This window comes from Mytilus edulis, chromosome 13, assembly GCF_963676685.1.
Source record: "Mytilus edulis chromosome 13, xbMytEdul2.2, whole genome shotgun sequence".
NCBI lineage: Eukaryota > Metazoa > Mollusca > Bivalvia > Mytilida > Mytilidae > Mytilus > Mytilus edulis.
In genome coordinates this window covers 73,137,204-73,150,013 of record NC_092356.1, presented here as the reverse complement: position 1 = coordinate 73,150,013, position 12,810 = coordinate 73,137,204, and the positions used below count along the sequence as shown (strand labels likewise).

The 12,810-nt window shown below is 33.6% G+C and overlaps 2 protein-coding genes across 2 annotated transcripts in view; both read left to right on the top strand.

Annotated features, from left to right (window-relative positions):
• Nucleotides 1–2,204, top strand: part of LOC139501797 (uncharacterized) — a 51,073-nt gene extending 48,869 nt beyond the window's left edge. Inside the window, exon 4 of the mRNA XM_071291001.1 lies at nucleotides 283–2,204. Coding sequence (XP_071147102.1) covers nucleotides 283–518 — 236 coding nt within the window. The 3' untranslated portion in view covers nucleotides 519–2,204. The remainder of the gene's footprint in view (nucleotides 1–282) is intronic.
• Nucleotides 2,205–8,973: 6,769 nt separating this feature from the next.
• On the top strand, nucleotides 8,974–9,483 carry LOC139500550 (uncharacterized). Its single transcript, XM_071289299.1, has one exon. The coding sequence runs from the start codon at nucleotides 8,974–8,976 to the stop codon at nucleotides 9,481–9,483; it is 510 nt and encodes a 169-aa protein (XP_071145400.1).
• The last annotated feature ends 3,327 nt before the right edge of the window (nucleotides 9,484–12,810 follow it).

Genomic DNA, 12,810 nt, shown 5'->3' with positions numbered 1-12,810 from the left:
TTTTCAGGCAGATTTGCCGATTAATCCTTATTTGAAATGTTAGCTTGAAGAGTTGTCATTTGATTGCTATACATTGCGCCGGCTCTTGTATAGAGTGCTTAAAAATATCACATATAGGATTGCAACTTTACAGTGTTGCAGATATTAATTCCAAAATCCTTATTGATTCTCGCTTGCTCATTAAAGGTTCTTTGAATGATTCTTCTTTATATTGATATTTCGGTTGACTTTCTTTCTTTTTTATCAGTATTTTTTACATATATTTTGTGTTCTTATTTTCAGCAATGGCTGCTACAATTGCCTTGGTGATATATCCAGCTGGAATAGAAATGGATAAGAGCATAGCAAGTCACTATTACGGGTCTGGCTACGGACTCGGCTGGGGAAGTGCCTTCTTTTTTCTTTGTGCTGCACTTTGTATGAGTTTAGATGACTTAGTTCGGGAATCTGCAAAAGCGAAATGTTGCAGATTATGTTTTAAAAGAGATAGGTCAGACACTGAATCACAACAAGTTTGAAATATTTCTAAGGCAACATCACTATAGCTTACACGTAAATCCCATGGCGTGCTAATAGCACCCTAATTTCTCGCCAAGAAGACGCCACATCATGGGCTGATTGAAAGATGCAACGGAGAGATAAATCCCGCATGCGTTGCAGCTCGAAATATTTCACTGAAGCCTATACATGTTGGAATGTACACTAAATATGGATCTATTGACATCCATTTTACTGAGTACGTACGCTTCTCTAGCGATGTATAAATGCAATTTCGACGATATTTTATGAATCAAAATTATATCTACTTATTTATATAGTATAGTTTGTCATTATCAGGACATAACCCACCTACATTTATTGTCCATGTTAAATTTTTTCATCAAGTTGTTTTTCTTCTAGCAATTGATTCTCACATACCACGTAAGCTTATTGCACCCTTTTCAAAGTTGTTATCAATATTTTTTATCAATATTAGAGTATTAACATCATATCGATTTCAGAATCAATCAGATCAAAGGGTACCAGCAGATTTGTAAATTTAGTATTCTAAATTTGTTAATGCAAACATAACGCAATAGCCAAAGATGATGTTTATCATGTGGCAGACCGGAACTTTCAGGTTTGGTTTTGCCTCTTTAAAACGATCCGTGGAATGAAAGGTTACATTACCACATCATTTAAGTTGTGGTAGTCTTTTAAGATCCTGTTAATTCTGTATCGGCCAATCAGATTGCAACTGAATGTTCAAGGCTAGTGTCGGAGTGTTCTCGAAGATTTAATTGTATTTTTATACAAAAAGCACTGTTAAATGACTTCTTGCAGAGTGTGTAGACAAACGGAAGTTTTTTTTGTGAATTAACTTTTATTTTCAGTCCTCAAACGACACATTTTAGATATTTTCTGTCATAATTGGTTTAAATTTATTTAATGATGTTCGATGCAGGCATTTGAAATGATATTTTCAGACCTAAAATTAGTGAAAGTAATTTAATGTGCTTATCGATCATATATATACAAGCAAGCATTTAAAAATGAAAAGTTTTGGCGGGAAAATGTTTTTCTGAAAATTTCAGATAGAATGTGAGGGGAGAAATGAACGCTGTTAATGCAGTCCTTTTCTGTACACATAAAACATATTAGAAATAACAAGAATTTCAAACTATAATTCCACAAGCGTATTTAATATCTATAAGTAACATTCTCTAATAGTATGTAGAAATGTAGGAGTTTTTCGAAAATATATGTTGAATGTGTATACTCAGGGCATGGATGGGGTTAACAGAATAGGGGTATATAATGGACCAAGAATACAAATAATTGGGTGCTGAAATATAAAGAAAAGAGAAGAATTGACAAAAATTAGGAAGAATAGAGAGAAAATAATAACCTCTATAATTAAAGTATACAGAAATTAAGGACTCTATTCGGACCCATCTTCGCTAGCCAAGGGTTACGATCCACTCCACTCCTGTGGACAGTTTATAACATCTATATGAATTATTTTGCTAGATGTATTTATTACACATATAAATATTTACAATCCTATAAAATGCTTATTATCGGTATAAGCTCAACAGTATTGCATGTTAATTAATTATTTATTTGTGATGAATGTTTCTGTATGTATTGTGTAATTTTCAAATTCAAATGTTTTTCCACTTGTTGAAGTTTTACTATTTGTACACAATAAATTTTCACTCACTTTTTGCTGTCTGATTTGTAAAAGCCTTATATATATTTTTATTATTTTAATGTTTCAAGGATATACACGAAAAACGAGATGAATTTCTCTCCATTACCATTGAGTTTTTTTTATATTGTCTTATATATGTCCCAAGTCACGAGTCTGCAATCCAGTGGTTGTCGTTTGTTAATGTATGTCATATTTGTTTTGTATGACGTATCCAACATTAAGTGTTATTCTTGATCGTCCTTCTCTCTGTTCGTTCTTTCGTCCGTCAGTCCTTCCTTGCGTTCGTCCCATTTTCGTTTTCGAACTACATTTACCATCTTAGGTTTTCTTCATTCAAAAATTTATTTTAAAATCACACATACTGCTTGGATTCAAAACTCACATGTAGATTTTGAATTTAGACTGTAACCAGTTTTAACAATTAACCAATTAATTCATCAACAATCTTGCTAATCTGATTATGTTGATGTCGTAGTTCGATGTCTTCCGAAATGTCAACATTTAAAATACAGCGTCTGCTATTATATACGTGGAAATATATATATATTTATCATATTCAGATTTCTATAAACAAAATATTGTATCAAAAATAGTTATCAATAGACCATTCATTAAACATTCGTTGAGTTTCCAGTATCTTATCGTCGAATTCAACTTTGTTGCCATTTATTGATTGCATCCATTTATTTGAACTTTGATGGATAATCATACCATCTCGCTTTATTTTTATAAGTAACATTTTACAAAACAAAGCAATATCATTTGACTCGGGTAAAACCAAGCAACATATATTTATGTACGTAAAAACTGTGATTCATAACAGTACAAAAACAAGAAGAAAAAAAAACAAGTCTGCTATTACAGGGGTGAAATTATTGCACATAGGATTACCCACATCATGTCCATAAACTTTGTTGCCGAAACTTACATAAATATTATCAAGCAGAAAAGTAACAGATTCACCGATTCTTAACAACGATGGTCGGTTAAGAAACAAAGCTTTACAACAAAGAGATAGTTACAGATTTTCAATTGTAAATGTTCCATTTCTACATGTATGTAGCAACATTTTAGCAGCACAATATTATATCAGTACATATCTCCCAGTTGATACGATATTATTTCCTTGATTGATGGTTGTTGCTTACACATGACCGGAGGGATGGATAATGATGATAAAGAGCAGGAAAAAAAACATCAAAAACACAAAACGGACGTGACATGGTATTGTCCTCATCTCTTACAACAAAAAGACGCTATAAGAAGTACAGATCAGAGTTTTATTGTATAAAGAATCTACTTGCTGCATATCCTGGTTAACTACTACTGTACACGACTTATTTATATATACAGATCACTGACAGGAATGCCATAGTTAATACTATCAACCGACTTGGTATTTAATTGATCCCTTTTTTGTCGGCACATTTTGGATATTTAACTCGGTATCATTACGAAAGTTCTTCGCCGGATTTGCATATTTCAATGGTTCCGAATGTATCTCATCTATCAACAAGTACATTCGATACTTATAAATTGTAAAACACTACCATATATAATGAAAACCATTCTATACAGAGTTATAACAGACTGTTAAATGTACGATTTTTGAAAACGATTGATATGTACAAAAAAGGAGATTACACGGTAGTAGATGTATTTACACGAACATTATAGGGAATACATTTTACTGTCTTTCTGGTCAATTTACCAGTCTTTTACTTGAGTCTACTATCTGAATACTGGAAAATAATCATATGGCATGTTTACATATTAAATTCTACTGTACAAAACAAAACAAAGAAAATGTGGTAAGAATGTCAATTAGACAATTTTATATTCACCAAAGTTCAAAAGAATTGGATGTAAGCAATTATAGGCAATTTTCAACAATGAGGAAACCCATACTGTATATTAGACTAAAAGGCAGCGACGTGAAAAAAATCAATTGAGAAAAACCGACAGTCTAATATATTACGAAAGACAAATATGACAGACATGTACCAGCGACAACAACTAACCTGCAGACTCCTGACTTGGCATGGATAGTGATCATGAAGCAGGAAAAAAACCCATCTTAAACACTGACAGGACGTGGCAAGGTGTTTATCTATCGCTCATCGCTAACAACAATAAGACACTAAGTCTATAAGTAAAGGTCTGAGTGTTTTTCTATAACGAATCTACTCCCTGCATATCCTGATTAGTTACTACACGTCTTATTTACACATTACATTCTACTAGGTTTTTTTTCTTTGTTTGAATGAATACAGTATTCAAAACCAAAATTATTATAAACCAAATTAAAAAGTTAAATGGAAAAGACCTCATAAACCATTGCGAAACGCACCACCTTTAATATCAGTGCGTCTGTGCCAATTCAGTATTAATAAATTCAATTGCCTAGGCAATAATAGATGATGTGTTTTATTGAAATGTTTGCTTCTCAAATGATTCCGTAGATACTAGTAAATAACTTAATAAACATACATAAAACTGACAGGAATGCAATAGATAAATACAATCAACGAGACATTTCATGTATAAAGCTAGATACAACTTGTAAGACCAGGAGATCTTCATCAATGTTTTATTGAAATAGGATTATCAAAGCCCAAGGGTTTTTTTAAATTCAAATTACAAGAAAATTTAACCGTCAAGAGCTTTAAAACTAGACATTTAATCAACCTGTACGAAATGTTCCATATGGAATGTACATAGAATATAGTAGGAATATTGCTCTGAATTCCTACCATAAAAGAGTGATATTCTAGTCGGACAGTAGTAGGAATCCACACGGAAAATAGCCGAAAAATTTAAATTAGCAGGAATTTCTTAGTAGGAATATTGTATATTCCTACCAGGATTATGCAAATTAGCAGGAATAATTTGGTAGGAAAATAAAATTCGTACTTTTTTCAAAATTCAAAAAAAAATAAAATATCCCATGTTATTCTGCACATTTTGGATACATAAATATATCCGGATCATTAAGAAAGTGTCGCGCTGAACTTTCAAATGAGTGTTTTTCAAATTGTAAGGGTTAAGACACATCTATCAACAAGTAAACTCGATATCTATGAATTGTAAAACACTATGATATATAATGAAAACCATTTGATGCAGAATTAAAACTTTGTTTTCATCCATCCATTTCTCAACACTTGTTTAGAATGAACAGGTTTACTAAACGTTTCAAGTATTTTTTCATAAAGTGAAATTTTCCTGTTTGACACAGACAGTCCCATCCCCAATCTGTACAAAGCGATAGTTTTCCTATGGAAATATTTTCCAGGTCTTTCATTGTCAAAATCAATAACAAGAATGTTTTTCAAATTACCCTGCATGAAGCGGTTCCACGCTAATCTATATTCCTGCCGGTAAAAAGCATGATAAATGTTATTCTTTGTATACATGTTGCTAGATTGGATAATTACTACGTATTTGCATTTCTTAATATGTATCAAGATGTTGTTTTCTCTCGTTTCACCTAACTCAGCATCCCGGCAAGTGATATATGTCGAAAACTCACGTTTACGTAGAAAACTATCGAGATTAAATACAAAAGTTCGAACATCCTCGTTCTCGCCATCATAGGATATGTAACAATCGATTTCATTGGGAAAATATTGTTTCTTTGAGAATTTCAAACGTCTTAATATCAATATTTCAAAACGAAAATAGTAAACTAATGTTAAAAAGCCTACTATTGAAGTGATGATGATTGAAAATAAAATCCAAGTTGTGAGTTCGAAGCTTTCGATGTCGCACTCAGCTTCTTCTATGTACTTCTCAATCGTAATGTTATTGCTCAAACAATTCAATTTATCAAAGTTTTTAGCGTTTGAAGGTCTGTATTTTTGCCATTCACCAATCCAAATGTGATCACATATGCAAGCTATTCCTTTCAGTCCAAAATGAAAAACATTTGGTTGAAGAATTTGAATTGATTTAGGAAGAGTTTTCAATTCGTGGTCATCCAGTCGCACTTCCGTGGCTGACGTCATCTTACCGATATCGTCACCAAGATACTTAACAAAATTTCCCCTAAGATCCAAAACACCTATGTTTTCATAATAGTACTTGCAATTTACAGTTGTAATCTTATTATTCGACATAATAAGAGTGACCGTGTATTTGGACTTCGGAATAACACGTGGAAGATCGGTACAATTCTGATTAGAACAGTCCACTATCAGCCTCTTTTTACTTGGCTGCGACGTGCAGCGACATTAACACCCATCAGATTTTGTAGGACATAAAAAGTTGCATCCAGAAATGTATGGATCAATAGAACACCCATCGCTCAATGTATTCCTCATTTGAAAACTTGTGCATCCATCGGGAATGGTTAAATCACAAATCATCTCGTCATGAAGAGATTTGTTTTCCCATACTTCGTAAATGTCTTTATTTTTTTAAAGTTTCTGGACTTTGACAACGACTTTCATGTAATTCTTTGGACGCCAAGCGTTTAAAATCTGGATATTCAAGTTGTATAACTTCCGCCAGTTCACAGTCACAAACATACATGGACCCGCCCAATGCCAGACTTCCGCCGGAAGTATACTTCACTATTTCATTTGGATTTATATTATCACTGACCAGTAAAATGGGATTTATTGACAATGAGTTGTTATCGAATTTAGATGTCCACAGAACTCGGTGACGTCAGAACCTAACTGTATGTTGTCATGGTTTGTTATGGTCATGTGACCATTATTGTTTTCAAAATTGAAATTGCAAGTCACATCATGCAAAACATTTGAAACATCAATTTCTTTAAAGTAATTGCCAGAAAAATCTGCGAAAAAGACCGTGTTACTAGCAAACAAGTTGTTATCCAGATATTTAAGTCGATTGTAGGATAGATCGACTTTTCTTAGTTTTTTCAGTTCTTCGAATGTTCTATTTGAAACATAGGTAATCAAGTTATATTTAAGAATCAGAGTATCGAGGTTCACTAAACATGAAACGTCTCCTACCTCTACAAATTTATTATTTGTCAAGTCAATAGTTACAATATTGTATATACACATATTCACCGGATAACTGCGAAGGAAGCCATCTTGATAAACCAATTCAAAATTCGTTTCACTTACGTTCTTTTCGTACGGATCAAATAAAATTGAACTACGACCTGTCACATCCAGTTTTTCAACGAATAGTGGATTAATGGTGATATTGGAGTACAATTCTAATTGTGAAATCTCGCATGCGCAGCAGCATTTTACATGGTTATTTGCTTGGCATTTAATAGGACACAAATATTCCATTTCTTTCAGATTCACTTTGAATGAATTTTCTATTGCTTTATTTAAGGTTAATTTTGAGCTAAGACACAGAAGAAGATAGCATAAGTTCATCATCGTATGTATATCAACACGCTTATCTTATGTGAACCTCGTATATTAAAGTTGAGTGACCAAAACATAATAATTACATTTGGCGAACTATTATATATATATATATATCGTTTTGAAATGTAGAATATTTTGTAAAACCCCCTTTAATATTCTGACTAATAATAAACTAAAGAAAAAATATTATATGACCAATTATTTTTTTCTTCGTGCTAAAATTAGTAAAATATGACAATCAATGCATTTATAGTCCTGTAATCTTGATTAGAGGCAGCCAATAAGCTTACAATATTAATTGGCCTGCTATACTCACATGTATTGTTGTATTCTTAGATGCTAGAGATTATAGACCTTTTTTATTAGATCATCATTCAATTTAAAATATCGGACTTATCAACATGCTTATAAGTTAATTAATGTTCTAATTGTAAAAAAAGGGTTTCTCTTCTAAGCGTTACGTAGAGCCTTCGATGTTATTGGACAGCTGAACCTTGTTGTTTCTACTTACATTGTAATGTTATTCTAAATCTAAAAACTATCTGTTTGTTTAATTTTAATTGATTCAAGTAATAAAAATGTTCTCTATTTATTTAAAGTTTATAATACTTATATAGCAAATGTTCTGGTTCTTCTAAATTAATTTAGAAAAAGACACTTTTGATTTTTCCAAAAGTTCCTCGCAATTACTTTCGTCATCAAATCTGGATGTTCTTCCCTTTTTTTGTTCCCAATTTCTTTTCGTGTTAATTTTGCAGAAGTACCAGGATTCAAATTTTATATTTACGCCATACGCGCGTTTCGTCGACAAAGGACTCATCAGTGACCTTAGGCCAAATTAAGTACGTAATAAAGAGCATTGAGAACCAAATATTCCTAAACGTTTTGTCAAATACAGCTAAGGTAATCTATGCTTGAGGTAGAAAAGCCTTAGAATTTCAAAATATTAAAGTTTTGTTAACAGTGTATTTATAATTATAAACATATCAATGATAACTCAAGTCAACACAGACGTGTTGACTACTGGGCTGGTGATACTCTCGGGAAATTAAAACTCCACCAGCAGTGGCATCGACTCAGTGGTTGTAAATAAACTCATCACATATACCAGGATTTATTTTTATATTTACGTCATACGCGCGCATTGTTTACAAAAGACTCATCAGTCATGCGCGAATCAAAAAATGTTAAAAAGGCCAAATAAAGTACGAAGTTGAAGATCATAATAAAGGATAATATATTCCTAAAAGATTTGCCAAATACAGCTAAGGTAATCTATTCCTGAGGTAGAAACGCCTTAGTATTATACATCGACATGGGTCACCCAGGCAAGGAAAGGACTATGTCACTACTGAGAGACCGCTTTAACTGGTCTGTAATGGCAAAGGATGTGGAAGAGTACATTGCGCACTGTGAATGATGCACCAGGAGGAAGGTATTACCCAGCCATGCATAGAGCACCACTATTTATATCAAAACTACTTCACCTCTGCAACTGGTATGTATGGATTACCCTACACTGGAGTCACCGACCATTTTCCACAGAATCTCCAAAGCTATTCATACCAGAAACCAGACAACAGCCTTACTGAACAAATACATTACGGGATTCCTGAGAAGATACACTCAGACCAGGGAGCAAATTTCGAGTCAAAAGCCATCACGGAACTCTGCCATCTGACAGGAATGAAAAAGACTCGCACTACTTGCAGCCATCTACATGGTAATGGTATGTGTGAGAGGTTTAACCTCAAACTACTTGGAATGTTAAGAATACTAGGGACAAAGCAAACGAGGACATGGACAGCTTATATTAGACCACTCGTTTATGCATACAACTGCATCAGACATGATCATAGTGGCTACTCAGCATTTTATTTGATGTTCGCCGGTTATCCAAGACTACCAGTGGAAATTGTTTTAGCTTGAGGAAAGATGCCATAGGATCAAACTACACAAAACATCTGTTTCAGAGACTAGACCACGCCTTAAAAGTTACTTTAGAAGCCGCTAAGAAGTCACAACTTAGACAGAAATAATGGTATGACACTAGAGTCCGTGGATCCGTATATTCCAGGATTCACAGTCAGAAGCAGCGAAGAAAATAGTCGACATTATGAAGACACCATCATCCAAGAAATGACGAGACGTCATTTAACATCTTGGGGAGTATGTAATAGACTTATAGGTTTTACAGTAATTGACTGTGCATTTTTATATATTTAGTTTATAGTATTGTATTTTGTATGTTTTATGACTTATGTTGATTAGTTAAAGGTATGAGTATATACAGATTGTAATTAAATTAGTTAATTGATTAGTATATTTATTTACTTAGTTCATTTTATTATTTATTTAATTGACATTTAGATTTATTGACAGACGCCTATTTCTACTATTTTGCGTAACTTTGCTTTCACTGTATTTTACTTCAAAGGAGTACTTTCTGCATAAGAAAAAGTCAGGAATATAACAGATGACCGATCGTTTGATGAGTTTGTGCTTTTGATTTTGCCATTTGATAAGACTTTCTGTTTTGAATTTTCCTCGGAGTTCAGTATTTTTGTGATTAAAATTTTTACTTCAAAGGCTTTCTTTAAATTATTTCTATTTGTCATTATGTGTTTTTGTGCTATGTAAGATGCATGTGCATGAAATCCTATATCTAACAAATACCTGCTTATACACGCATTGCGTATTTTCCTTATTTTATGTAAACGTACATGTGAGTTACGCTATCATGTGAGTTAGTTCTTTGATAGTTTGATAGTTAGGTACTTGAGTTGACACTAGTAGACATTGAATTTGTTATTTTACAGATTATTTAGCTTTGACACTGAGTTGGGATATGATTGTGTCCTAAATTTAAGAAGTGGGAACATAAAAGTTTCACATTTCTGTCTAACCCCTTTAGAGGAAGTATACATTGCTGATTATTTACTTTATTATTTGGTGAGTGTACATTGTATTGCATACTTTGCAATTGATTTTGTACTTTTCGTTTTCTTTTTTACTGCATATTTTGATTTTAGTACTTACACTTATTGCCATAATCAGATAAGTTGAATACATGCATACTTATCACTTGGCTACAAGAGGAGATGAAGTCATCACTCATCAACCAAAATGTCCATCATTGGAGATAGATCCTCACATTTATAAGATGATGAATGCATTTTCAAAGATGGGAGTCAAACACAAGGCAGATGCATCAGAGGATTTTACTGATTGAATGATATGATTTTTTTTAGGATAAAGGGAAAGGTAAACTAAGGAGGAATCGGAGGCCAAACTTGATTTACAAACGCCACCTATTCCGTCAAAATAAGAAAACAAGAAGAAACAGTCCTTTTAACAGTTATTTATCATCCAAAGGACATACCATGGTTTTCTGGAACTGAAATCAAAGCTGGAGATGTAACATTTGAGGCAAGAAGACAGATTTATGACAAAGATGCAATATTCAACACCGTTATAAGATCTTTGCATGGAGAAGCTGGAATGTTTGCCAAGAGATTTCATTCAGTTCAAGAGATAAAACAGAAGCTAGACAGTGTTTATGGTAGTGTGGCAAAGGAGAAGGGGTTACTGAAAGAAATGTGATAGCACACGTCAAGGAACAGACGAGAGAGTCATTACCTCGAGTTTCAGACTAGAGAGCGTGCTTTGGAAAGCCAAAGAAAGAGGATTAGTTCAACCTTAGGCCTTTGATGATATGCTATATTCTATGCTTTGGGATGGACTAACGACATCTTTAAGAAACATATCCGGCCACAAGAGTGATACTATCAAGACCTTTGATTAACTTAGAGTTGACATACGCCCGATAGAGGGTGGTCATTTACTGAGGGAGTCATCAAATTCATATAAGCTACATACTAGAAAGGCAACAACTAAAGTTAAAGAATCACCATCAGAATTTAAGGATCTCAAAGGAATGATACATAAATTTGTTTATAGGATGGAGACTTATGAGGCAAACATACAACAGATCATCTTAATTGCAACAACAACAATGGCAACAACAGATACCACCTTAGCAACAACAGTAACCATGGAAGGGTCAACCACAACAACAGAACGGTAACGAAAAGAATAATGGACAACACAACAGAAATCAATACAACAACACAAGACAATAACCACAAGTGAAGAACAGAGATTAGTGTGCGTGTTGGAGATGCATGTGGAAAATTTTGACACAGGAAGGCAGAATGCGAGGTTTGAATACAGAAGAAAGAATTGAAACTGGCAGGATGAGGGAAACATTCATGGGTATAGCATGACAACAAGTTTCCAGAAGCAACGTTAACAGAGTTAATGCACCATGCAGTTAAGGACTTTTAGGTTCACCAACTGAAGCACAGATTTTTGTTAACGGAAAGGAAACATCAACACTTCTATAGACACTGACTCAATTGCTTTGTTTGGGAACATATAGTAAGCACCTTTGATAAACTTGGACATCAGTACATTGCTGGACATTGAATGCGCTGATGATCAAGAGTTACCATATCTTGGATATACAGAGGTTGAATTGGAAATACCTGTACACAAGAAGAAACACTCTTTTATGCTATTGTAAGTATCAGACAGCAGCAGATACAGCCATGACGCACTACTTTTGCTTTGGACCAACACTCCTGCAGCAATCGTGGACACTTTTTGACAAGAACTTGTAAAAATACTTCTGCAGAACAGATGCCTAACTACACAATGATACCTTACATTCCGTTGTAGTCTAATAAGTGAACTAGACCTCTAAAACACAACAACAGATAATGAATCAAAAGCGCAGTAGACGAGAGTATCCATGTACAACATAACTCATACATCCCAGTGACTGCATATTTTGAGAAAGAGATACTATCGATGATGAGTTTATTTACAACCACTGGGTCGATGCCACTGCTGGTGGAACTTATTTTCCCGTGGGTATCACTTCTGTGTTGACTAGAGTTATCATTGATTTGTTCATAATAACAAATTATTAACTGTTTACAAAACTTGGATTTTTTTAAATACTAACTAAAGGCTTTTCTGTCTCAGGGAATAGATTACCTTAGCTGTATTTGGCAAACCTTTTAAGAATTTCTGGTCCTCAATGCTCTTCAACTTCGTACTTTTTTTTACCTTTTAAATTCTTTTTGATTCGAGCGTTACTGATGAGTCTTTTGTAGACGAAACGAGCGTCTGGTGTAAGTGTTAAATATTGTGCAGCATCCCATAAGTCTGATAGATGACAAACCTTTTTAA

Coding starts and splice junctions, on each gene's coding strand:
- LOC139500550 (XM_071289299.1), top strand. CDS start 8,974: ATGCACCAGGAGGAAGGTATTACCCAGCCATGCATAGAGCACCACTAT.